General features: G+C 36.6%; 1 protein-coding gene across 35 annotated transcripts in view; it reads right to left on the bottom strand.

Moving 5' to 3' along the window:
* The window catches only part of CEP112 (centrosomal protein 112), a 705,692-nt gene that overhangs the window by 608,258 nt on the left and 71,833 nt on the right, over positions 1 to 25,601 (bottom strand). For 2 of the 35 annotated variants that reach the window (XM_054256404.2, XM_078374494.1), the window contains exons 1-2: positions 19,461 to 19,504; positions 11,238 to 11,354 (exon numbers count right to left, since the gene is read on the bottom strand). The exons of the other annotated variants lie outside the window; for them this stretch is intronic. In XM_054256404.2, the coding sequence (XP_054112379.1) occupies positions 11,238 to 11,249 (12 nt within the window). In that variant the 5' untranslated portion in view covers positions 11,250 to 11,354; positions 19,461 to 19,504. Of the gene's footprint in view, positions 1 to 11,237; positions 11,355 to 19,460; positions 19,505 to 25,601 lie in introns of those variants that run through there. 35 annotated transcript variants of the gene reach the window in all.

The raw sequence follows: 25,601 nt of genomic DNA, 5'->3' as shown, positions 1-25,601 counted from the left end.
GCATCTATCTGTTTCAAAACAGTGTGGACTTTGAAAGCTGAGACATGACTGCCCTGTTCTCCACTCTATCCCTAGCACCCAACAGAGTGCCCAGTGAATATTCCTTTGGAAAGAAGGAAGAAACAAGAGGAAAGACAGGAGTAACATATACCTGATTCCACCTTCTTATTGGCTCCTAACGTGTCCTATGTCCACTATCTCATAGCCCTTACGTAATACTTGGAGTGTTTATCAGTATATCTCCACATGTCTCTTTGAACAGAGGGAGTACAAGGATGATGTCTCAGTTTTGTATCTCTGGTGTCTAGCACAATATCTGATTTATAGCAGCCCTTCAATAAAATATTTATTACATGAATATATTATATGATAAAGTAGATACATTGATAGTTATCTCCTCTATTTCACTCACAAAGTGTTAATTAAAAATCATTAACATGAAAGTCTAATTTCTTTATATCATAAACTTGCAAATTACTACATGGATAATCTCACAAAGTGCAAGAACACTAACCATCACTTCAACCTAGGGTGGTAGTTCTTACCCTGGTTAAATTAAGGTTAATCTAAAGCTGCCTCCACACATATTTTAAATTTGGCCTAAAGGTTTCTCCATACATGGCAAACTGTCACCTAACTGGATGTGTAAACAGACTTGCAGCTTACTCTTGTGCCACTCACTGAGTTTTGGTGAATCACAGGCAGTCAACGGTTCGAACCAGATTCAAATAAGGCAAATGTAACCAATCCTGCTGTTTCTGTACCTTGCTTCCATATTACATATGTCACTATCCTTTTTCTGTCCACAAATCTTCAATTATGTGGTAGTACTGTAGCTTCTCTGAATCTATTATGATTCGGAGGCTGCCTGATCAATGAATCATTCTTTGTTCATTAAACTCTGTTCAACTGCATTTCTTTAAGATTTTTCTTTTCACATCCTGGAGTGTACTATTAGGATCAAGTGACAAACTTTTCAAATATAAATTATTGGGTTCCACTTCTCCAAAATCCCATTGTGTTTTCAAAAAGCTCCCCAAAGGATTTATTGTGGTTAATAATTCTTGAAAATAAACAATCCACACCTATTTTGACAATAAAAATAAGTGTGAATAAAGAATCAATTAATCAAAAAATGTAGAAGTCATAACATTCACATTAGAATCTAATCAAGTAAAACTTTAAAAGAGTATAGCAAAAGACAGGATATAAAGTGTAATTATTTTAGCCTCTAGATTAGAAGAAATACACAAAACAATTTTCTTTCACCTGGATGCCAGATAACGGCAGATATATGAATTTAAATGTCTCTCCCTATCCTCCCAAGATGCATACAGATTGATAAAGAGATCAAATAAAAATGCCCATGATCCATGACTACATCATAACAAGGAGAAAGTGAATACAAATCCCTGGATTAACATGTAGATGGCCAAATAAAGATACCAAATCAGCAGAATTAGGTCCCAAGCCAAAGCAGAGTGATAACATGGGGAAAAAAGGAAGTACCTTGGGGTCCTGGGGGTGGGGAAACTAAATATCATCAAATACTGACCTGTCAAAAGGAGTGGCCTACCTTAAGTGGGTCACACAAAAAAACTTAATGGCTCAGAGTGCCAGACACGGGCACAAAAGGAGGGGCCTGAAAACTAGGAAGAACTAGAAAGGCAGTTCTAGGAAGGAATCACTTCTGAGATAGAAGTGCCTTTGAAGGAAGGTTGTCCATGATAAAGGGAAAGAAAAAAGTATGAAATAAGGGCCCTACAGAAACAAAACAGAATCAAACAATCAAAACAAGCAAGCCATGGCCGACCACCATGGCTCATGCCTGTAATCCCAGAACGTTGGGAGGCTGAGGCAGGCAGATAACCTGAGGTTGGGAGTTCGAAACCAGTCTGACCAACATGGTGAAACACTGTCTCTACTAAAAATACAAAAATTAGCTGGGCGTGGTGGCGGGTGACTATAATCCCAGCTATTCAGAAGGCAGAGGCAGGAGAATTGCTTGAACTCAGGAGGTGGAGGTTTCAGTGAGCTGAGAACATGCCACTGTACTCCAGTCTGGGTGACAAGAGCAAAACTGGATCTCAAAAAAACGAAAAGAAGACAAGCTGGGCTGAGAACCACAAAAGACACCATTTGTTAAAGAAATTAAACTTCAGTGTGGCAGAAGAAGAGGTCTGTCCAGAACTAAGAAATAAAGTAAGCCACCCACTACTACTTCCCACATGATCACTGGCTATTGCTTGCTCAGAAAAATATAATAATCATGAACAGAAAAAATAATCCAATATCCATAAAAACTTACTACATAAAGTAGAAAATAAAAATCAAAACCTGCCAGCAGAACAGGAAAACAGTAGTACAGCCCTCTTTTTGATTCCCATGTCTCCCCACTCTCATACATCAGGGTTTTTGTGCAACCCACTTAAAGTAGGACACTCTCCTACAAGTCAATACTTCATTATATTTTTGTTCCACCACCACTAGGACAACACATATTCAAATATAACTTTTAAATAACTTCAGGCATAAAAATACTACAAATCAAAACAAAGACAAAAATAGAATTACGTTAAATAGGAGGTGACCAGATTCAGGGGAAAAAAAAACATGGAAGAGTAACACAAAAATCATCCAAGAAATGAAGACTAAATTAAGAGTTGTACAGCCAGGCACAGTGGCTCACACTTGTAATCCCAGAACTTTGGGGGGCTGAGGCAGGCAGATCAGATCATGAGGTCAGGAGTTCAAGACTAGTCTAGCCAACACAGTAAAATCTTGTCTCTATTAAAAACACACACACAAAAAAAAAATTAGCTGGGTGTGGTGGTGTGCACCTGTAAGCCCAGCTACTCGGGAGGCTGAAGCAGGAGAATCCCGTGAACCCAGGAGGCAGAGGGATCACGCCATTGCACTCCAGCCTGGGCAACAGTACAAGACTTCATCGCAAAAAAAAAAAAAAAGATAACTATAGTGACAGCAAGAGATAAAGAAGATAGGACCTGAAGCCAAAAACCAGGAAATAAAACAAAAATAAAAACATATTTAAAAAGGATCTAAAAGAAATAGATAAAGAAAATGAGAAACAAGAATACAATAAATGTATAATTGGATTCCCTGAAGAAAATAAAATAAATGCAACTAAATATTTTAAATTATTAAGAAAATATTCTAAAATAAAATAATACCTGAATCATCATATTAAATATTCTTACTCTTTACCTTGGAAAACTGACCTAAGACCATCAACAATGAAACATAAACAGCTGGCCCTCCATATTCATGGGTTCTACATCTATATTCAACCAACCAGATTGAAAATATTCAAAATAATAATAATTAGAAAACAATATAGTATAACAACTATTTCCATACCATTTATATTGTAATTAGGTACTATAAGTTACACAGAGATTATTTAATAATTCATAGGTTATGTGCAAATACTACACTACTTTATGTAAGGGACATTGGCATTTGCTGATTTTGGTATCCATGGGAAGGCAGGGTGATGTTCTGCAACCAATCAACTCTTGATACTGAGAGATGAATGTAGAATATATTGAACAAAATCCAAAGTGATATATGAATATCTTTGAGAGTATAATAAAAATCCAAATATTAAACTGTGAATTTTTTTAATTATCTGGACCCTCAAAAAGAATAAGATGTTTATAATTTGATTTATTATATATTTATTAGAAATGAAAAGTGTATATCGCATTTCTCAACTGTAACATACATCATACAGAACATTATATTTAAGGAAATGAGGTAAAGAAAATGCAAATCAAATATTTTATATACAATTCCTTCAAGAATCAAGACCATAAGACAGCATTTGAAACATGCAAGAATTCAGAAATTAAAGAATTAAATATTCTAGACTCCACTAGAGGATGAACATTTTAGTAAAAAGATCATCAAGAGGGGGAAAAAAAGACAATCAAGGAAACTTCAGCCACAAGACTGGTGTTTCCTGAGTAAGTATTATAATATTTACAACTTACTTTCAAATAGTTCCAAGAAGGCAAAATTACAAAATTTAAAAGGAAGCAGCAGTAAGTTATTGTTGTACTATTATTTTTCCACTTGAATATTTTCATCATAAAAAGTGTAAAAAAGTTTTTGTAATAAGATAGCACAAACCAAATTGATAATTATCTTATATCTTTATTTTGGGAGGCTAAATACCATTGATTAATCCAGTTAAAAGGCAGTTATGATTACTGTATAGTTTAAATACATGCAGGGAAAGAAATGCTTTTTAAATAATGTTAATCCTGAGAAAAAAAGAAACAGGATCATTCTGAGTTTCTGTGAAAAGACACTGCAAAAAAGTTAGTGGTTGTTTGGGACTAGCTAAATGAAATCACCATGGAATTTGAAATAATACTAGCTATTAGATAGAAGCTATAAACATATTTTAGAAAAAGAGATGATTTGTTCTTTTTTAAGAGAAAACATGAAAATTATTTTGTGTAGATTAGAAAATATCAAGCTGAGAAAACTTTCACCATCTCAACAGTTACTTTTCCACCTTACGCAGACAAAACCATGGTAGTTTTGACAAAAAAATCTGAAAGGACGTAGGTAACTAGAAGACAATATCAGAGATCCTTCAAAGAAATTATTTCTTGTGTCACACCTGGGGTTATATCATATTCTTTCAACAATTATTTACTAAATGTCCACCATGTGCCAGGTACTTTGAGAGAAGTTTATGACAAGTTGTGAGAAAAAGAACTGTAAACACCTGAAAGTAACACCAGATGAAAACTCTGCCCAAATATGCCATAAATGGTAAATGGTTACCTAAATACATAAGACTCTTAATCTTATATTTTAAATCCATTTAATCAAGATATAACTACTCAAAGTAAAATGAACAAAAGCATAACAAAATGAAAACAATAATATATTGTGGAGTTTATAATATTAATAGATTAAAGGAGAAAACTATATAATTCTCTCAAAAGATAAGAATTCAAAAATTCTGCAACCATTCATGATTTTTAAAAAAGTATCCTGACAAAATAATAACAGAAAGAGACATTCTTAATTTGATAAATAGAATCTACCAAAAAAAAAAAAAAAAAAACACTATAAGTAAGCATTATTAGCATGAAAAACTGGCCAGGTGCAGTGGCCCATGCCTGTAATCCCAGCACTTTGGGAGTCCAAAGTGGGCAGACAGCCTGAGATCAGGAGTTTGAGACCAGCCTGGCTAACATGTGAAAGCCTATTTCTACTAACAATACAAAAAATTCCCTGGCTATAGTGGCACACACCTGTAATCCCAGCCAGGAGACTGAGGCAAGAGAATCGCTTGAACCTGGGAGGCGGAGGTTCCAGTAAGCCAAGGCAGCGCCATTATACTCCAGCTCGGGCAACAAGAGCAAAACTCTGTCTCAAAACACACACATACACACATACACACACACACACACACACACACACACGAAAAACTGAAAGCATTCCCTTTAAGACTGGGAACAATACAAGGAGTACCACCCACTAGAACATGCTCCTATTCAACACTATAGTGGAATCCTAAACAGCGTTTCTTTAAGAGAAGACAAGAAGGAGGAGGAGGAGGAGGAGGAGGAGGAGGATGGGAAGAAAGAAAGAAGGAGGTACAAAAAAAGTAAAAGTAGAACACCTCATCATTTTCAGATACCTACCTACATAGAACTCTAGGAATTAATAAATAAACAAATAAATAATAGAGCTAATAAGAGTTTGGCCAAATTGCCAGATGCCAAGTCAACCTATAAAAGTCAACTGCAATCAAAGAGGCAGAGCAAAATGTTCAAATAGATGCCTGTTTCAATCTTCCCCACAGCATGAACACCAAATTGAACAACTAGTCACACAAAAAAGCAGCTTCATAAGAAGGAAAAACCAGGGGAGTGATCACAGTACCTGGTTTTAGCATAGTAAGAAATGAGATACCAAAGAAGGTAGAAAAAACAGTCTTAAATCACCTATATCACCCTTCCCCTATACCCCAGCAGTGGCCACATGGCATGAAGAGAGAATCTGTATTTGGGGAAGGGAGAGCACAGTGATTGTGGGATTTTGCATTGAAACTCAGTGCTGTCCTGTCACAGCAGAAAGGAATACAAGGCAGAACTCAGCCTGCACCCACAGAGGGAACATTTAGACCAACCCTAGCCAGAGGCAAATCATTCATCTCAGCAGTCAGAACCTGAGTTCCAGCAAACTCTACCACCACCATGAACTGAAGTACACTGGCATCCTAAATAAACTTGAAAGCCAGTCTAGGTCACAAGGACTGCACGTTCTAGGCAATCCCTGATGCTGTGCTGGGCTCAAAGCCAATGGACTTGGGAGTCCACGTGACATAGTGACACACCAGCCCAGGTGGCCAAGAGAGTGCTATGTCACCCCCACCCAAACCCCAGGCAGCACAGTTTGCTGCTCTGGCAGAGACTCCTTCCCTCTGCCTGAGGAGAGCAGAGGGAAGAGTAAAAAGAATTTTGTCTTGCAACTTGGATACCAGCTCAGCCACAGTAGAATATGGCACCAGGCAGAGTCCCAAGGCCCCCAGACCAGGGACTAGCTCCCAAAAAACATTTCTAAACACACACTGGGTGAGAGGGGAACCCACTACCTTGAAAGAAAGGACTCACTCCTGGCAGAATTCATCATCTGCTGACTAAAGAGCCCTTTGTATCTGAATATGCAGTAGTGACGGCCAGGCAGTACTTGCCATAGACCTGGGGTAAGACTTAGTGTCATGCTGGATTCAAGTACGATCCAGCACATTTCCAGATGTGGTGCCTATGGGGAGAAACCTCCTCAGCTTGAGGAAGGGAGACGGAAGACAAAAGGGAACATTGTCTTTCAACTTTGGCTACCAATTTGGCCATAGTAGGGAAGAGCACCAAGCAGGCTCCTGGGGTCACCAATTCCAGGCCTTGGCTCCAGGTAGGCATTTCTGATAGCAGACTTCTCAGTGGAAATGTTACAGGCCAAAAGAGAGTGGCATGACATATTTAAAGTGCTGAAGAAAAAATGATTTCTTCCTAGACTAGTATATCCAGCAAAAAACAACCTTGAAGGATTTGATCAACACCAGACCTATCCTATAAGAAATGCTAAAGGAATTTCTTTGATCTGAAAGGAAAGGACATGATGAGCAATACTAAATCATCTAAAGATATAAAACTCACTGGTTAATAGTAAGTATACTGAAAAACACACACCATTTTAACACTGTAATTGTGTTATGTAAACCACTTCTATCTGAAATTTTAAAAAAAGACTAAAAGATGAACCACTCAAAAATAATAACTATAACAATTTTTCAAGACAGTCCAGTAAGATAGAAACAACAAAAAGTTAAAAAGTGGGGGGATGAAGTTAAAGCATAGAATTTTATTAGTTTTCTCTTTGCTTGTTTATCCAATCACTGTTAAGTCATCAGATGTTTAATATAATGCATCAAATTACATGCACACTTCACGGTAACCTCAAACCAAAATACCTACAACAGATGCACAGAAAATAAAAACCAAGAAATTAAAACATACCACCGGAATAAATTACTTTCACTAAAAGGAAGACAGGAAAGAAGGAAAAAGCAAGAGAAGACCACAAAACAACCAGAAAACAACAAACAAAATGGCAGGAGGAAGTTCTTACTTATCAATAATAACATTGATTTTTAATTAACTAAACTCTCCAAGCAAAAGACATAGAGTAGCTAAATGAAAACAACACCTAGGCTAGATGCAATGGCTCATGCCTATAATCCCAGCACTTTGGGAGGCCAAGTGGGTGGACTGCTTGAGCTCAGGAGTTCAAGACCAGCTTGGTTAATATTGCAAAACACTGTCTTTACAAAAAAAATATGAAAATTAGCTGGGCATAGTGGCATGCACCTGTAATCGCAGCTACTTGGGATGCTGAGGTGGGAGGATGGCTTGAACCCAGGAGTCAGAGGTTAACAATAGCCAAGATCATGCCACATTCCAGCCTGGGTGACAGAGCCAGACCCCATCTCAAAAAAAAGAAAAAAAGAAAGAAAATAAAAAGAAAACAATACCCAATGATCTGCTGCCTAAAAGAAACACACTTCACCTATAAAGACACCATAGACTGAAAATAAAAAGGATGGAAAAAGATATTCTATACAAATGGAAACCAAAGAAGAGCAGAAGTAGCTATACTTACATAAAACAAAATAGATTTCCAGGGAAAAATGTTTAGAGATGAAGAAGGTCATTATATAATGATATAAAGGTCAATTCAGCAAGAGGATATAACAATTATAAATATATGTGCACCCAACATATATGATTACCCAGATATATAGAGCAAATATTATTAGAGCTAGAGAGAGAGAGAGACAGAGAGAGAGAGAGAGAGAAATACAGTAAGAGCTGGAGACTTCAGTAGCCAATTTCAGCATTTGACAGATCTTCCGGACAGAAAATATACAACAACAACAACAAAATCAAATTAATCTATGCTATAGGCCAAATGAACCCAGTAAATATTTACAGAACATTTCATCCAATGAATGCATAGTAAATATTCTTCTCATTCACACATAGATTATCCATAAGGATAGACCATCATGACCAAGTAGGATTTATCCCAGGGATGCAAGGATGGTTCAACATATGCAAATCAATCCATGTGATCAATCATAACAACACAATGAAGAACAAAAACCATATGATCATTTCAATTGATTCTGAAAAGCATTTGATAAAATTCAGCATCCCTTCATGACAAAAACCCTGAAAATTCTGAGAAAAAAGAAACTTACTTCAGCACATCAAAAGTCATATACAACAGACCCATAGCTCATATGTATACTGAATAAGGAAAAACTAAAAGCCTTTCCTATAATATTTGAAACATGACAAGATGCCCACTTTCATCACTGTTATTCAACATATTACTGAAAGTCCTAGCTAGAGCAATCAGACGAGAGAAAGAAATAAAGGACATCCAAACTAAAAACAAAAAGTCAAATTATGCATATATATATACATATATATATAGTAATATATATAAAGTAAAATAAATAATTAAGTAATAATTCTTTATTTTTGGAAAGTTGCAGGGTTTTGAATAAAGCAGCATAGAAGGTAAGTTCTTCAAAGATACATGCAATTCTGCAAATATACAAAACCCTAATTCATATTATAAAGACACATGCACACATATGTTCATAGCTGCACTGTTTACAATTACAAAGATGTGAAACCAACACAAACGCCCATCAATGATAGACTGGAAAAGGGAAATGTGGCGCATATACACCATGGAATACTATGTAGCCATAAAAAATGATGGATTTGTGTCCTTTGTAGGGACATGTGTGAATTTGGAAACCATCATTCTCAGCAAACTGACACAAGAATAGAAAATCAAACACCACATGTTCTCACTCATAGACAGGTGTTAAACAAGGAGAACACATGGATACAGGGAGGGGAGCATCATCACACATTGGGGTCTGGTGGGGGACCAAGGGAGGGACAGTGGGGAGGTGTGGAGGTCAGGGAGGGATAACACAGGGAGAAATGCCAGATGTAGGTGACGGGGGATGGAGGCAGCAAACCACATTGCCATGTGTGTACCTATGCAACAATCCTGCATGATCTGCACATGTACCCCAGAACCTAAAGAACAATTTTAAAAAAAAAGAGTAAAAAATTAAAATTAAAATTAAAAAATAAAGGAAGAGGAAATAGGAATTTTCAATGATGCTCAAGCTCTAATTACGTTTAAAATTTAAAACCAAAGCCAAGAAAACCATCTGTGATTTATTTTTATTCAGCTCTACATTTATAAGCAGGGTACAAAATATTGGTTCAGCTAATTACAATGCAGCATTTCAACTCTGCAGAAGTAACTCCTATTTCATCTTCTTCATCTTCAAAAGCCATTAAATAAAGAAGTTAAAGACTCATTCTGGCATCATAAATTTCCTTTCTCAAGTTGACAAGAAAATAGAAAATGTCTATTCTAATTTTTAAAGCAACAATTAACACTATAAACAACAATGAATTCTGTCGTTATTCATTTATAATATATTGAGTTTGTCTTGTAACCACTTTTAATATGCAATGGGAATTATTCACGGTAAAACATGTTCTTGAGTCCATTTGGGGGAAATAAGCAATCTATTTTCTGATTCTGTAACAGCAGCCAGATGTACTTTGAAGTTCAATGTTCCCACTTTGTAATCCACAGAACTGGAAGCAATCTGTAAAGTCTTAACATTTCCTTTTTTTTTTTTTTTTGCTGTTTTAGAAAAGTTCTTGTTCTCTCATACTACCTCAGAAAAAGAATACCACAATAAATGTCCAAAATGGAAAATAAAAAAGACTTAAATAAAACACTGAAGTCTAAGAAAATGTTACATAGAAAGCAAAGCTGAAAATAATTAAGTTCCAATGTCATGAATAAATAACATGTCTGCACATTTCTTGTTTAAGAGGCAAACAGAATCACGATAATAAAATATGTAATAACTTAGGCTAGACATGAAAACAGACATCTGAATACTTTATAATGAAAACTGGCTTTTGACATTTTATTTTGTTTATTTTTTTAGCAGACTTGTTTGTTTAGTTGTTAGGGTTTTCTGTCCACTTGTTTTTTAAATTATTTGGCATTTGGTCAAACTGACATAAGCAAAGAATCTCTTATAAACTAATGGTTATCAAATACAGAAGGTTTACATTTTCAGAAAAATTAAAAGGCACTTTATCTGATATACTATCTTAGAGAGAAGGACATTGTCTAGCAATATATTACCAGCAACACAACTAAAATAAATGTTTTTAGATCACAGCATCAGTCAGAAATGCCAAAACTCTCTCCATAGAACAAAATAAATTCACTTAATGCTGAACTGAATATGCTCCAAAATTGTTTTTAAGTCAGTACTTTAGAACTTTAAAACCATTTTTCCACATAAAATGTACAATACTATATTTCAAAAGGACTCTCATGCAGAATAGAGAAAAGGGCCTTATGTACGAATAGGAAAAAGGCAGATAACAGAAAAACTGACAAAGCTTTGAGTAAACACTTTACTCTGAGAGGCTACCCAGTTGGCAATAAACATATTAAAATGCATCTAACTTTATTAGTCATCAGGAAAATACATACTAAAACCACACAATACAATGTCACTAACTACTCTCAAGAATGGCTATATTTTAATTAAAAAAAAAAATTACCTGGCCAGGCATGGTGGCTCACACCTGTAATTCCAACACTTTGGGAGGCTGAGGCAGATGGATCATCTAAGGTCAGAAGTTCGAGACCAACTTGGCCAACATGGCGAAACCCTGTCTCTACCAAAAATAAAAAAATTGGCTAGGCATGGTGGTGGGTGGCTGTAGTCCCAGCTACAGAAGAGGCTAAAACAGGAGAATCACTTAAACCTGGGAGGCAGAGGTTGCAGTAAACCAAGATCATGCCACTGTCCTCCAGTCTGGGTAACAGAGTGAGACTCTGTCTCAAACAAACAAACAAAAAAATAAATAAATAAACCTCACAATATTAGCTATTAGTAAAATAAAACAAAATGAGTAACAATACCATATACACACTGCATCTTGAAAACTAGAGGCAAACAGCCTCTATTTTTGCATCTTGAAAAATAGAGGCAAAAATAGAGGTGACAGAGTGAGACTGTCTCAAACAAAACCAAAAAAACCTGAAAATACAAGGTATTGAAGAACTGGCAGAGTAATGGGCTCTAGCACACACTGCTACCAAGAAGGTAGATTGGCAGAGTCACTCTGGAAAACTGGCAATACCTATTATATCAGTTAGCTTTTTGCTACATAAAAATCGCCCCAAACTTCATGCCTTGAAACTACAACCATTTTATTTAGCTCACGTTCTGTCAGTTAGCAAGGGAGCTCATCTACTGGGACAGCACATTCTTGAAATCAACCCAATAGTCTTATAGACAGTTCTTTGGATAAACACAGAAATGGACTCTTGTGGTCTTAAAATCAGAAACTCGAATTGGTTTTATCCAAGTTCCCATCTCAGGAAAAACACTCAGGCATCTCAAAAAAATATCAAAGAACTGAAACTCACCAAATCACCACATCCAGACAATGAGATGCTGGACCCTGCATTCTCCATGATTGCTTCTTTATTCTTAGTTCTGAGTTTTTTCACATTGTTACAGTTCTTCCCTGCCATATAAACCTCTAATTTTAGTCACTCAGGGAGATTAATCTGAGATTGATCTGCCATCTCCTTGGCTGCAGCACCCAATCAAAGCCTTCTTCCTTGGCAATAATCGTTGTTTCAGTGATTGGCTTTCTGTGCAGCAAGCAGCAGGACCTAGACTGAACCCCTGGTATTTCAGTAACAATCTCAGCTGGACTTCTCTGTGTGTCTCCTATGCCAATATGACAGCGGTCCCCAATAAGCCTTGAAATGAAGGTTAAAGCAGGTCTCAATCAGCCCCAAAATGAAGGCCACGCTGAGTACAATAGCCAGGCTTCCCACGTTTCTTACAGGAAGAACAGAGGAAGAAAATTTTGACCCAGTAGAAAGTTAGAAAAGATTTGACCCAGCTACAAGACAAAGGAAGGGTGAGTAGTGAAAAAATATTTACCAACTTTTCCTTGAAATTTGTAACATTCCTTACACACTAATTCATTTTATATACCAGCAGATACAATATTTACCTATAATTGTCAGAGCTCTGTATCTGCTATTATGATACTACTTTTTTCAACACTTAACATGCTTTTTGTCCTCTTTTTCTAGATCACACTGAAGACAACATAAAGTTTTCCATTTTATTGTTCTTTGCAAAGATCCAGCTTCTGTTTCATTGATTAGTTCTAATGCTTTGGGGGAAATTTTGATTCTTTCTTGTATGTTTTTATTTGGACTTAGTTTGTCTTTTTAATTCATTAAATTAAATAATGAATCTTTGATCCTCATTATCACTTTGGGCACATCACAGAATGTTCTGTCAAATTTTATCATTATTTATTTTAGTCTGCACTTGGTTTTAATTACTGCTTTTACACAAAGCTATTCAGGAGTGTGTCTGTACTTCATTTTAAACTCAGGTGAAAGCATGGAAAAGGATCCTTTTGATCTTACTGTCTAGTTTTATTTAAATAAACTTATTTAATTAGAATTTCTTTATACCCCAATCAAGTCTGTTTTATAACTATCCCAGGACTATGTGAAAAATGCTATAAATCCATATCCCATTCTTTTAGTTGATCTCTGTTCTGGAACCATACCTTTTATTCACTTTTAGAAATGTCATACCATTTTAAAAATAATACGTGAAGTATAGTAATTTCTCCAATCTAAAATTTTTTTTTTTAGTTCTTTCAAACAGGTAACTCTAGGTGAATCCTGATTTTTAAAAGGAGACATTCTACAAACAAAAACAGAAATTATTAACTGCTCTGATAGGCTTCAGCTCTTTCACTCAACATTAGCTATAAGTGGAATATATCCTTGCATGTCAGGAGCATAAATAATTTCTTTATTTTTCCTCAAAACAATAAATAAAACACGAGTCAAAAAAATAAAATGTTGCTCATGGCTGACTCATCATGGGAAACAGCAGAATATATTAACTTTTTAAAATTTTTCAAATTTAAATTCATTCTATGGCTCTGTGAGCTTTGACAAAAGAATATGGTAGTATAATGAGCAAAATACAATGAAACAGTTCTGTAGGAGAAACACTCCAGGACATTGGTCTCAGCAAAGATTATCTGAGAAAGACCTCAAAAGCATAAGCAGCCAAAGCAAAAATGGACAGATGGGGTCACATCAAACTAAAAAGCTTCTGCAAAGCAGAGGAAACAATTAGCAAAATGAAGAGACAACCCACAAAATGGGAGATATTTGCAAACTAAGCATGTGACATGGGATTAATGACCAAAATACATAAAGAGTTCACACAACTTAATAGGGAGAAAAAAAACCTTCATTTTTAAATGGGTAGAAGATCTCAATAGACATTTCTCAGAAGAAGACATACAAATGGCTCACAGGTATATGAAAAAAATACTCAAATCACTAATCATCGAAGAAATGCAAGTCAAAACCACAATGAGGTACCATCTCATCAGTTAAAATGGCTTGTATCAAAATGACAGGCAATAAAGAACACTGATGAGGATGTAGAGAAAGGGGAGCCCTTAGACACTGGTGGTGAGAATGTAAATTACCACAGCCACGATAGAGAACAGTATGGCAGTTTTTCTTAAAAAACTAAAAATAGAACTACCATAAGATCCATCAATCCCAATGCTGGGTCTATATCCGAAAGAAAGGAATCTGTATATGGAAGACATATCTAATACTGCTGTAATAAACATGGGACAGATTATTGCATTTATTGTAAACTCCTATGTTTATTGCAGCACTATTCACAGTAGCCAAGACATGGAATCAATCAAGCTGCCCATCAAAGGATAAATGGATAAGGAAAATGTGGTATATATACACAGGTGAATATTATTTAGCCATAAAAAAGAATGAAATCCTGTCATTTGCAACAACATGAATGGAACTGGAAGACACTATGTTAAATGAAATAAGGTAAGCACAGAAAGACAAATATCACATGTTCTCACTCATATGTGATAATGTGCTAGCCATAAAAAAAATGAACTCATGGAGGTATAAATTAGAATGATGGTTACCAGAGGCTGGGAAGCATATTGGGGAGTGAGGGTTAAGCAGGGACTAATAAATGGGTACAAAAATATAGCTAGATAGAAGGAATAAAATTTAGTGTTCAGTAGCATAGAAGGGTAACTATAGTTAACAATAATTTACTGTATATTTCAAAATAACTAAAAATGGCATTGAAATGTTCCTAATACAGAGAAATAGTAAATGTTGGAGGGAAATGACATAGAATTACTCTGATTTGATTAAACACATTGTATGCTTGTATCAAAACATCACACATCCCCATAAATATAAACCAATATGTATCCATAATTAAAAATTAAAAAAAAAAAAACAAAATAGTTCCATCAAACCTAAAAAAAAGTCCCTAGTGCTTATTCACAATAGCAAAGATATGACCATCAATGATAGACTGGGGATAAAGAAAATGTAGTACATATACATCATAGAATACTATGCAACTATAAAAAGGAATAAGATCATATCCTTTGCAGGGATAGGGAGAAAACTGGAAGCTATTATCCTTAGCAAATTAATGCAGGAACAGAAAACCAAGCACCAAATGCTGGCACTTTTAAGTGGGAGTTGAACAGTGAGAACACATGAACACAGGGAAGGGAACAACACACACTGGGGCCTGTTGGGGGAGGGTAAAGGACTGGGATGAGAGCATTAGGAAAAAGAACTAACGCACACTGGGCTTAATATCTAGGTGATGGGTTGATAAGTGCAGCAAACCACCATGGCACACATATATAACAAACTTGCACATCCTGCACTTGTACCCTGGAAACTTAAAAAACAGTACAATAAAATAAAATTTAAAAACCCTAGTGCTATTTAGATCCTTGTAGCCAAATTCTAGCTCAACACCTAGAAACTACTAATCTGTTCTCCATCCTTATAGTTTTAGCATTTCCGCCACACTATATAAATGCGATAAAAAAAATAGACTTTTCAGTGTGGCTTTTTTTTTTTTTTTCGAGACGGAGTTTCACTCTTGATACCCAGGCTGGAGTGCAATGGTGCGATCTCGGCTCACTGTAACCTCCGCCTCCCAGGTTCAGACAATTCTCCTGCCTCAGCCTCCTGAGTAGCTGGGATTACAAGTACACGCCACCATGCCCAGCTAATTTTTTTTTTTTTTAGTAGAGACGGGGTTTCACCATGTTGACCAGGATGGTCTCGATCTCTTGACCTCATGATCCACCCACCTCAGCCTCCCAAAGTGCTGAGTGTGGCTTCTTTCAATAAAATATATTTGAAATTCATCCACCTTATTATGTGATTTGATAATTGAGTCCTTTTCATGCCTAAAATGTATTCCATTGTATAGATGTGCATATAATTTGTTTATGCCATCTCCAGTTAAGAGGTATTTAGTACTATTTGCAAGTTTGAACAATTACCAAAAAAGAGTGAGAGAGCTATTATAAATACTCACATATAAGGTTTTTGTGTGAACATAGACTTTCATCACACTTCAGTAAATACTTAGGAATGAGATTACTGGGTCATGTGATAAACATGTTTTAAGTATCAACTGTTTTCCAACTAATATTTTGAGTAAGAGGTGAGGGTTCCAGTTGCTCCTCATTCTTCCAGCATTTTGCATTGTCAGGTCTTTGCTTGTTTTCACCATGATAATAGGTGTGGAGTGGTATCTCCTCACAGTATCTTTTGCCTTATATTTTAATTACATTATTTTCTTATTGTTGAGGTTTAAGAATCTTTATATATTCTAGATAAAGGTATTTGCCAGATATGTGATCTGCAAATATCTCCCTTAAATGAAACTGGCCTCGCAACACAAATTGGAAAGTGTTCTCTTTTCTGCTGGAGATGGTATAGAATTGGTGTTGTTTTTCCCTTACTTGTTAGATTAAATTTGGCAGTGAAACCATGCAGGCCCAAAGTTTTCTTTGTTGGGAGGTTTTGTTTTTTGTTTTTGAGATGCAGTTTTACTCTGTCACCTAGGCTGGAGTGCAGTGGAGCAATCTCAGCTCAGGGCAACCTCTGCCTCCTGGGTTCAAACAATTTGCCTCAGCCTCCCATGTAGCTGGGACTACAGGCACATGCCACCACGCCTGGCTAATTTTTGTATTTTTAGTAGGTACAAGGTTTTGCCATGTTGGCCAGGATGGTCTCAAACTCCTGACCTCAGCTCATCTGCCCACCTTGGCCTCCCAAAGTGCTAGGATTACAGACGTGAGCCACTGTGCACAGCCTGTTGGGAGGTTTTAAAATACAAATTATATTTGTTTAATAGCTATAGAACTATTCAGTTCATCTATTTCTTATTTCTTCTATTCTTTTTTCTTACCAATGTGAATTTTGGTAGTTTTGCTCAAGAACTTTGGCCCTTTCATCTACATTGTCAAATTTATGCCCATAGAGTTGCTTGCAGTAATCTCTTATTATACTTTGAATATCTATAGTGTCTGTAATGATATCTTCTCTTTCATTCTTGATATTAACAAACCCATTCTTCTTTTCATTCTTTGTCAGTCTGGCTAAAGTTCATTGATTTCATTTATCACTTAAAAATCCAACTTTTGGTTTCACTGACTTTCTCTATTGTTTTTTTGTGTTGTTTCATTGATTTTTCTTTTCTTTGAGACAGAGTCTCACTCTGTTGCCCAGGCTGGAGTGCAGTAGCAGGATCTTGGCTTATTGCAACCTGGATTCAGTAATTCTCCTGCCCCAGTCTCCTGAATAGCTGGAACTACAGGCACATGCCAACATGGCTGACTGATTTTTACATTTTTAGTAAAGACAGGGTTTCAGCATATTGGCCAGGTTGGTCTTGAACTCCTGACCTCGTGATCTGCCCACCTCAGCCTCCCAAAGTGCTGGGATTACAGGCCACCATGCAAGGCACATTGATTTCTACTTTAATCTTCACTGTTTCCTTCACCTGCTTACTTTGGGTTTAACTTGTTCTTTTGCCAGTTTCTTTAGATGGGGGCTCAGATTCATGATTTAGGACTTTCTTCTTTTCTCTCTTGGTGCTTTCAAGACTTTCTTTGTTTTTTTAGCATTTTTAGTACTGTGTCTAGGTGTGACTCTTTGTATCTAATCTAAACTTGAAGTGCTTTGAGCTTTTTGTATGTGTAGACTGATGTTTCTCATCAAATTAGAAATTTTTGAACCAATAGAACTTCAAATATATTTTCTGCTCCTTTGTCTCTTCTTGTTCTGGTACCCCCATTACACATATGTTGGTGCACTTAATGGTATTCCACATTTCCTGAGGCAATGTTCATTTTTCTGTATTCTTTTTTCTCTTTGTTCTTTGGCCTGCATAATCTCTATCAATCTATCTTCAAGTTCACTAATTCTTCTGCCAGTTCAAATCTATTGTTGAGCCCCTAACATGAATTTTTCACTTCAGTTATTATATTGATTAACACTATGATCTCATCTGCTTTTTTTCGCTTTTTGTTTTTGGAGATGGGGGGTCTCAGTATGTTATCCAGGCCGGAATACAGTGGCTATTGCAGATATGATTATAGCACACTACAGCCTCGAACTCCTAGATTCATTCAGCAATCCTTCCTCCTCTGCCTCCTGAGGAGCTGGAACTATACGTGCATGCCACTGTGCCCAGCTCTGGTTCTCTTTATAATTTAAATCTCTTTATGATAGTCTATATTTGATGAGACATGGTCATCACAACGTTTTTTACTTCTTTAAACATCGTTTCCTTTAGTTCTATGAACATATTTATAATGGCGATTTTGGTCTGTCTGTTAAATCTGGTCTCTCGGCCCTCTCACAGGCTGTTTCTGTTCAATAATTTTTATCTGTGTAGGGGCCACACTTTCCTGTTTCTTTGCATGTCTTGTAACCTTTTTTCCTGAAAACTGGACATTTTCAGTAATACATTGTGGTGACTTTGGACACTGATTTCCCTCTCCTCTGTCCATGAATAATTGTAGTTGTTTTCAGTTGTTTATTTGATTACTGGCTTGGCTAGACTATTTTATAAAAAGTATATTTCCCCCAGTGTGTGAAGATCCTGGAGTCACACCTCAGAGTATACAGCCTTAGGCATGCACACAGTCACCTGGGATGGCAGTGGATTTGGCAAGGCTCCTCTAACTGTTTTTTCCCCTTATCTTTTTGTTAAACGGTATATCTAATTTGATATCACAGCCACCCATTATGTCTACTAATTGCTGGCTCTTTGTTCTATTATTTTCAACAACACCCTGGATCATAAATTGCTCCATAGTCTGATCCAACTAAATTCAGGCAGGGGTAGATACTGAGGTAGTCTCTGAGGATTGTTCTGACTCCAGAAGACTATTCTTAACTGTCTCTGTCCCTGGTTCTTGAGGGTGAACTACTAGCCTGTGGTTTAGTTTATTGCTGTTGATTAATAGGAACTACCAGACTCCTCTTATCTGTTTACCACTAAAATCTCCATTGTTTTCTAGCACATCCTTAGACTTGAACTTCCCCACGCTATTTCCATTAGTCCATTTCTTTGAGGAGAGCTTCTTATCTCACTGGTCCTCAGATTGCCTCTCCAGCTGTGCAAAAATCTCTGAGCTACTTCACTGGGCACTGTCCAGAGGCATTCACTTTCTTGTTCCTGCCTTGGGTCTCTTGGAATGAAATCTCTATCCTATGAACAAGTGGGGGTAAGGACAATCAAGGCCACAGTACTGTGTCTGGGGTAGAGCTTCTGCCCTATTAGTCTTGGCTGAGTGAAGGAGGAAAGCCCTTTCCCCCAACCACTAAACTGCACTCACCTCCACTCAGACTTCAAGGGGATAAGAAATGCTGGCAGCATGCCCCTCCCAATACGACACTGTATCCCTTGATTGGGAGCTGAGGGGAGAGAAACTTCATCTTCTTTGCCCCGACCACTGGGAATGGAATTTCTGGGAAGGTGAGCTGGAGGAGGAACACGAGAAAAGTGAAAGCAAGTCATGGTTCCAGTGCCAAAAACTCTTGCTGTTCTTACCAAGCTGTAGTTGATTTTCTTGAATAAATGTCTTCATTTGTTCTGTGCCTTCAGGACAATTTCCAGAGACTTTTAATTACCAGTTACCAATTATGCTTGTTTTGCTAGGGAGCACATCTGTGGAGCCCCTCATGCTACCATTCTAGAAATAGAAACCCCCTCTCCTTTTCTAAAATAAGTATTTCATGCTATAAATTTCCCAATGAAGCCTACTTTAGCTACATCCCACACATTCTGGTATATTGTCATTTTAATTCAATTTAAAATATTTTCTAATTTCCCTTAAGATTTTTTTCTTTTACCCCTGGATTATTTAAAAGCGGGTTAATTTCTATATGTTTGCAAATTTCCCAAAAAATGTGTTACCAATCTCTAGTTTAATTTTCTATGATCAGAAAAATTGTTATCATAATCAGTACAATGATATTGTCAGGTTCTGAAAAATGGTGATGCATATTTGTTTATCTCAGTGGACAATAAACTACATTGAAATCAGCCTGCAAGTTCCATCTCTCCTTCTATGGACAGTGGCTCTGGTGTCGGTACGAAGTTCCAAGTCTTTACCACGTCATTTGAGTATGGCCCTCACATGTAACACTTAGAGGCAGTCTGGGACCTCGGTAATAGTTTACACCATAGTTCAGTTACCTAAGCCTTCTATGAGACTATGATTTGGTGGGGTATGTTCTACCATGTCCACCTTGGAGAAAGGCTGGAACTTGTATTGGTTCATACACAAAACTAACAATCCTCTTCTCCCACTCTTTCCATTTCTGGATTTCCCTGCCTACTCTCTGGCTCTGAGAGCTTCTTTCTCAGTCCCACTGGCCAAAATAAGGAAGGAACCTCACTGTACTACTCTACAGTTCCACGTGACTGGGCCAACTCTCAAAGCAAAGTGTAATAGCAAGCAAAAAGACATGGAAAACAAAAGTATAGAAAATGTTCCTTGTGTATTCTTTGAACAAACAGAGGTTTCTTTTATCTGTTGATCTATCCAAACAAATGGGCACAAACTGCTGCGCTTACACGACTACAGCATAGTTTTTCCACTGGGGCTGTTCTAGAGGCAGGGTCAGAAAAGAAAACAAACAAAAAAAATCCCCTCACAATCTTCCAGTCTTTCTTCCACTTCTCTGATCAAAAAGATAGGCTGGCTTTGTGAGTTTTTGCCATCCACACCTGCTACACTATCCCTGAATGTGGCCAACCCTAGAGTCAAAGCTAGGAGTTAAGGAAGAAAAAAACACAAACAGAAAACCAGGAAACTTCCTGCCACTGTGTCAATGATTCTTCATATTCCAACTTCCCTCTCAATTGGCCTATTATTATTTACTTTTCAGAGTCCCCAGGTGGTTTGCTTTTTATATTTTGTCTAGAATTCTTGGTTGTGGGAGAAGTTGACTGTAATAGATTTACTCATGACCGGAAGTTTACATTCACTTTTAAAAGAAATAAATGTCAACTTCTCAAAAAAAACACTCTGAATATAGTTTCACTCCCCAAATGCAAACTTTGAGGAAAATGCTATAAATACTTTTATGGCTTTGTTTTTTATGAGTAATAAATACTTAATATTTTTAAAACACTTAAAATATTCAGAAAACAAGGGCTCATATTTTACCATGTAGAATTATCAGTTAATATTTTGAGTAGATACTTTCATTTTTCTTTTTTTTTTTGAGACAGAGTCTCACTGTCACCCAGGCTGGAGTGCAGTGGCGCAATCTCGGCTCACTGCAACCTCAGCCTCCCGGTTTCAAGCAATTCTCCTGCCTCAGCCTCCCAAGTAGCTGGGATTACAGGTGCCCACCACCACGCACAGCTAACTTTTTGTATTTTTAGTATAGACAGGGTTTCACTATGTTGGCCAGGCTGGTACACCTGACCTCGTGATCCACCCACCTCGGCCTCCCAAAGTGCTGGGATTACAGGCATGAGCCACCATGCCGGGCCACTTCCAGATATTTATATACTCTGGAGAAAGACAAAGAGAATTTGATAAAAAATTAATCAAAGTATTAATTTTTTATGTAAACAACTCTCATAACTCTTTTTCATTTAGGTAAGTTTATCTGACATATTCACTCACTTTTGAAAAACTACAGCCAAATGAGAAGCCTAATATATCAGAATGTTCAGCTCAGTTTCCCTCCAAGATCATTGTGTAGTATGAAATGGACAGGAGTCAGGCATGGTGGTGTGCACCACCAGCTAGCTACTCAAGAGGCTGAGGCAGGAGGATCACTTGAACCCACGAGTTGAAGGCTGCAGTGAGCTATGATCATGCCACTGCACTCTAGCCTATGTGACAGAGCAAGACCCTGTCTATAAAAAAGAAAAGAAAATGGGCAGGTTTCTAACCCACATGAAAAAACATGAAATTGCCTAAAATAAAACTATATATGACAGCTGAAATTACATGCTTACTTAATGAGAATTATCCCAACTAATCACACCACAAAGTACCCCATTAACAAACACATTTCCCTTCTCTGTACCTTACGTAAAATTACAATAAAGACCCATGAACAAGATGAAAAGAAGACAAAAAAAGAGAAAAGAGGAAAAAGGAAAAAAATAACAGAGATTACAAAAATCTATAAAATTAGAATTGCAAAGAAATTGTTATCAATTCAATTACCACACAAGAGTAATAATAACATAATATTCTTAGGATAAAAGATTTTTCTTTTAAACCATCAAACAGTAATGACCATATACCTAGAAATGAATGGGAAAAATTAGCTTGCTGACACAACTGAAATCTTCCATTGAATGAAGCTTTTGAATAGTAGCACTAAAAATCCCTAGGTAAAGGGATTTAAATTCAAAGGGAAACAGGACGCTCAACTTGTTTCATGATTGTGATTTCACTGAATGTTAATATTATATACCTCACTTATTAAAGAAAATTTATAAGCACATTCTAGAAACCAGAATGAACATACTTATGACTTTTTCCTACTACCTTAAACCTGTAGCACTTTAAAAAGGAAGCTAAAAATAATTCCTAGTCAACATCGAAAACTTATGATATAATCACAAAATAAATAATAGAATCTAAAACTTGATAAACCAAATAAGACATAATTTTTAAAGGTATTTTTCAAATGGATACACATAGAGTGTTTCACAATGATGCATGAGTCACTAAAGGAAGAATGTTCCAAAGCCTTCATCCATGCAATCACTCAAATGAACTTACAAATAGTGAACACCCACAGCCCTACCGTTCAGCTTGTGACTTAAAGAATCAGACACAAAAGAGGTATAAAATAAATTGAGAAAGCAAGAAAGCATCACAAAAACTAAATGTTGAAAAAGTTAAATATTAAGAAGGAATACAAGAGAAAAATATCATTGCTAGTTTTTGTAAATAAATCTCTACTTGAATTATGTATTCCTATAGTAAATGTTAACATACTCCTGGGAAAATAAAGAATATATTTGGGAAAAATTTGATTTTTTAACAAAAACTAGAAAATTCAAATTCTACATCTAATGCATCAGAATGAAGGTGTTGACAGTAACACTAGCAATATAAAAAATGTATTCATAGTCCAGAGCACAAAAATCAACTCTAGCTACTAATGGATCACTCAGAGGAAGACAGAAAAAAAGCCAGTCACACATTCTCATACAAAACTAAAATCAAAGCAAAATCTAAGCTTTCTAATAAATTGAATACTTAAATTATTCTACTATAATAAATAGATATAGCTCAGCCTGATTAATGCCTATATGGTATAAATATATAAAAATGCAAGACTTTTATATTTTACACTGTTAGTGTATTCTTTGAACAATAAAAAAGTGAAACAAGGTCAAGTGCAGCGGCTCACACCTGTAATCTCAGCACTTTGGGAGGTAGAGGCAAATGGATCACAAGATCAGGAGTTTGAGACCAGCCTGAACAACATGGCAAAGCCCTGTCTCTACTATACAAAAATTATCGAGGCGTGGTAGCACACAGCTGTAGTCCCAGCTACTCAAGAGGCTGAGGCAGGAGAATCACTTGAACCCAGGAGATGGAGGTTACAGTAAGCCAAGATTATGCCACTGCACTCCAGGCTGGATGACAGAGCAAGACACCGTTTCAAAAAAAAAAAAAAAAAAGTGAAAAACCCCAGACAGATCTACTTTTAAGGTATTATATCTTAATATATATCTTAAACATTTTATTTTTATTTTATCATACCAATGAAAGATTTAATTCTCAGAACAGTTAAACAACTGTGAAAAGTACTTTATGTGCTAAGTAATTATATCATGTTTCAAGTAGCTAAGGGAAAAGGTGAGTTTAAAAGGACAGCTCCAGGATTTTCTTTTCCACTTTGATGTTGCTCTCTGGAAAAGGAATTTGTCTTTCTGAAGGATTTCCTGTGCTCTTCTCCCACACTGGGAACAGGACTTCCCTCCAATAGCAACTTCCCCTGCACCTTAAAACATAAACACCTGTTTCTTTTGATTTATTATCCTCTCTTATCTACTTCTCCCTTTCTCTAGCAAACTCCCAAAATTAATAGGAGACCCACATTACTTTAATTTCCTATCCATTTCCCAACCTTCTAACTGTGCCCATTCCATAAGCCAGACATCCTCGCTCACTCTGCTCTCCACCCAGATCTCCCGACTCTCCATGCTCTCCAAAGACCAGAACTGTTCTAGTCTCTGGGCGCAGCTACCTCTTCAAACAGTGTGACTCCAACATACACCTCCAACTCTTGACTCTCAAGAAGCTCTAGGCCTTGAACTCACCCCATTTGATCTTACCACTCTTCAAACTCCATTATCTAAATTAAAACTTTTAAAATGGGTCCACCACCATCTGACATTCAATTAACTAACAGAAGCCAACATTTCCAGTTCTCAAAATCAAGTCTTTAGGTGGCTTTCAGTTCAGCCTTTCAATCAGTCACTTAGCATATTTTATTCTCTATCAAAAGCTTTTCCTTTTTACCTTTCCTTCCTCCCAGCAATGACACTAACATGGAGTCCACTATAAAGACCTAAAATGGCCAGGCACAGTGGCTCACGCTTGTAATCCCAGCACTTTGGGAGGACGAGGCGGGCAGATCACCTCAAGGTCGGGAGCCTGACCAACATGGTGAAACCCCTATCTCTACTAAACATACAACAATTAGCTGGGCATAGTGGCACACACCTATAATCCCAGCTACTTGGGAGGCTGAGATAGAAGGACTGTTTGAAACCAGGAGGCGGAGGTTGCAGTGAGCCATAATAGTGTCACTGCACTCTAACCTGGATGACACAGCAAGACTCTTTGTCTCAAAATTTAAAAAAAAAATTAAAATCAAATTTAAAAAAAAAAGACCTAAAAGATAATGAGGCCCCTTTCTCCATTTCTGTTCATATGTAATAGAACTTTCATAATGCCACCAAGTCAATTTCCCTCAAGCACCACTTTCATTAAAGACCATTTTTAGTAGGAAAGTTTTAAGTTTTTTGAAATAACAATCCCTAATGTCAGTAAATAAGTGGAAAATGGACAGCTGATATGCTGCTGTTTGAAGAAAATGGACAACTGATACTGCTGGTTGAAACTGGTATGAACCTTCTGGAAGGCAATGTACCAAAGACATAATGTAATGTAAGCTAAGAACGCAACCAAATATATATAAAAAGATTCTTAAAAGGAATTTTCCTGCAACATGACTTGTGTTAAACAAACTGGGAACAACTCAGATGTCCAAAAATAGCAGAACACTTTAAAAGTTTATGGAATATCCATCTAAAAGAAAAATAAATGCTACCATTCATAGTCATTTATATAGAATTCTTACGAACTCATATAAAATGATAAATTGCACAAAAGATAGCATTTATAATATAATCCCAATTTTGTTTAAATTTTGCTGAATCTTATAAAAACACACAGAATAATAGGGAGGAAAAGATATGT

This window comes from Callithrix jacchus, chromosome 5 (assembly GCF_049354715.1).
Source record: "Callithrix jacchus isolate 240 chromosome 5, calJac240_pri, whole genome shotgun sequence".
Lineage (NCBI taxonomy): Eukaryota > Metazoa > Chordata > Mammalia > Primates > Cebidae > Callithrix > Callithrix jacchus.
This window is presented reverse-complemented; position numbering and strand designations above follow the sequence as displayed.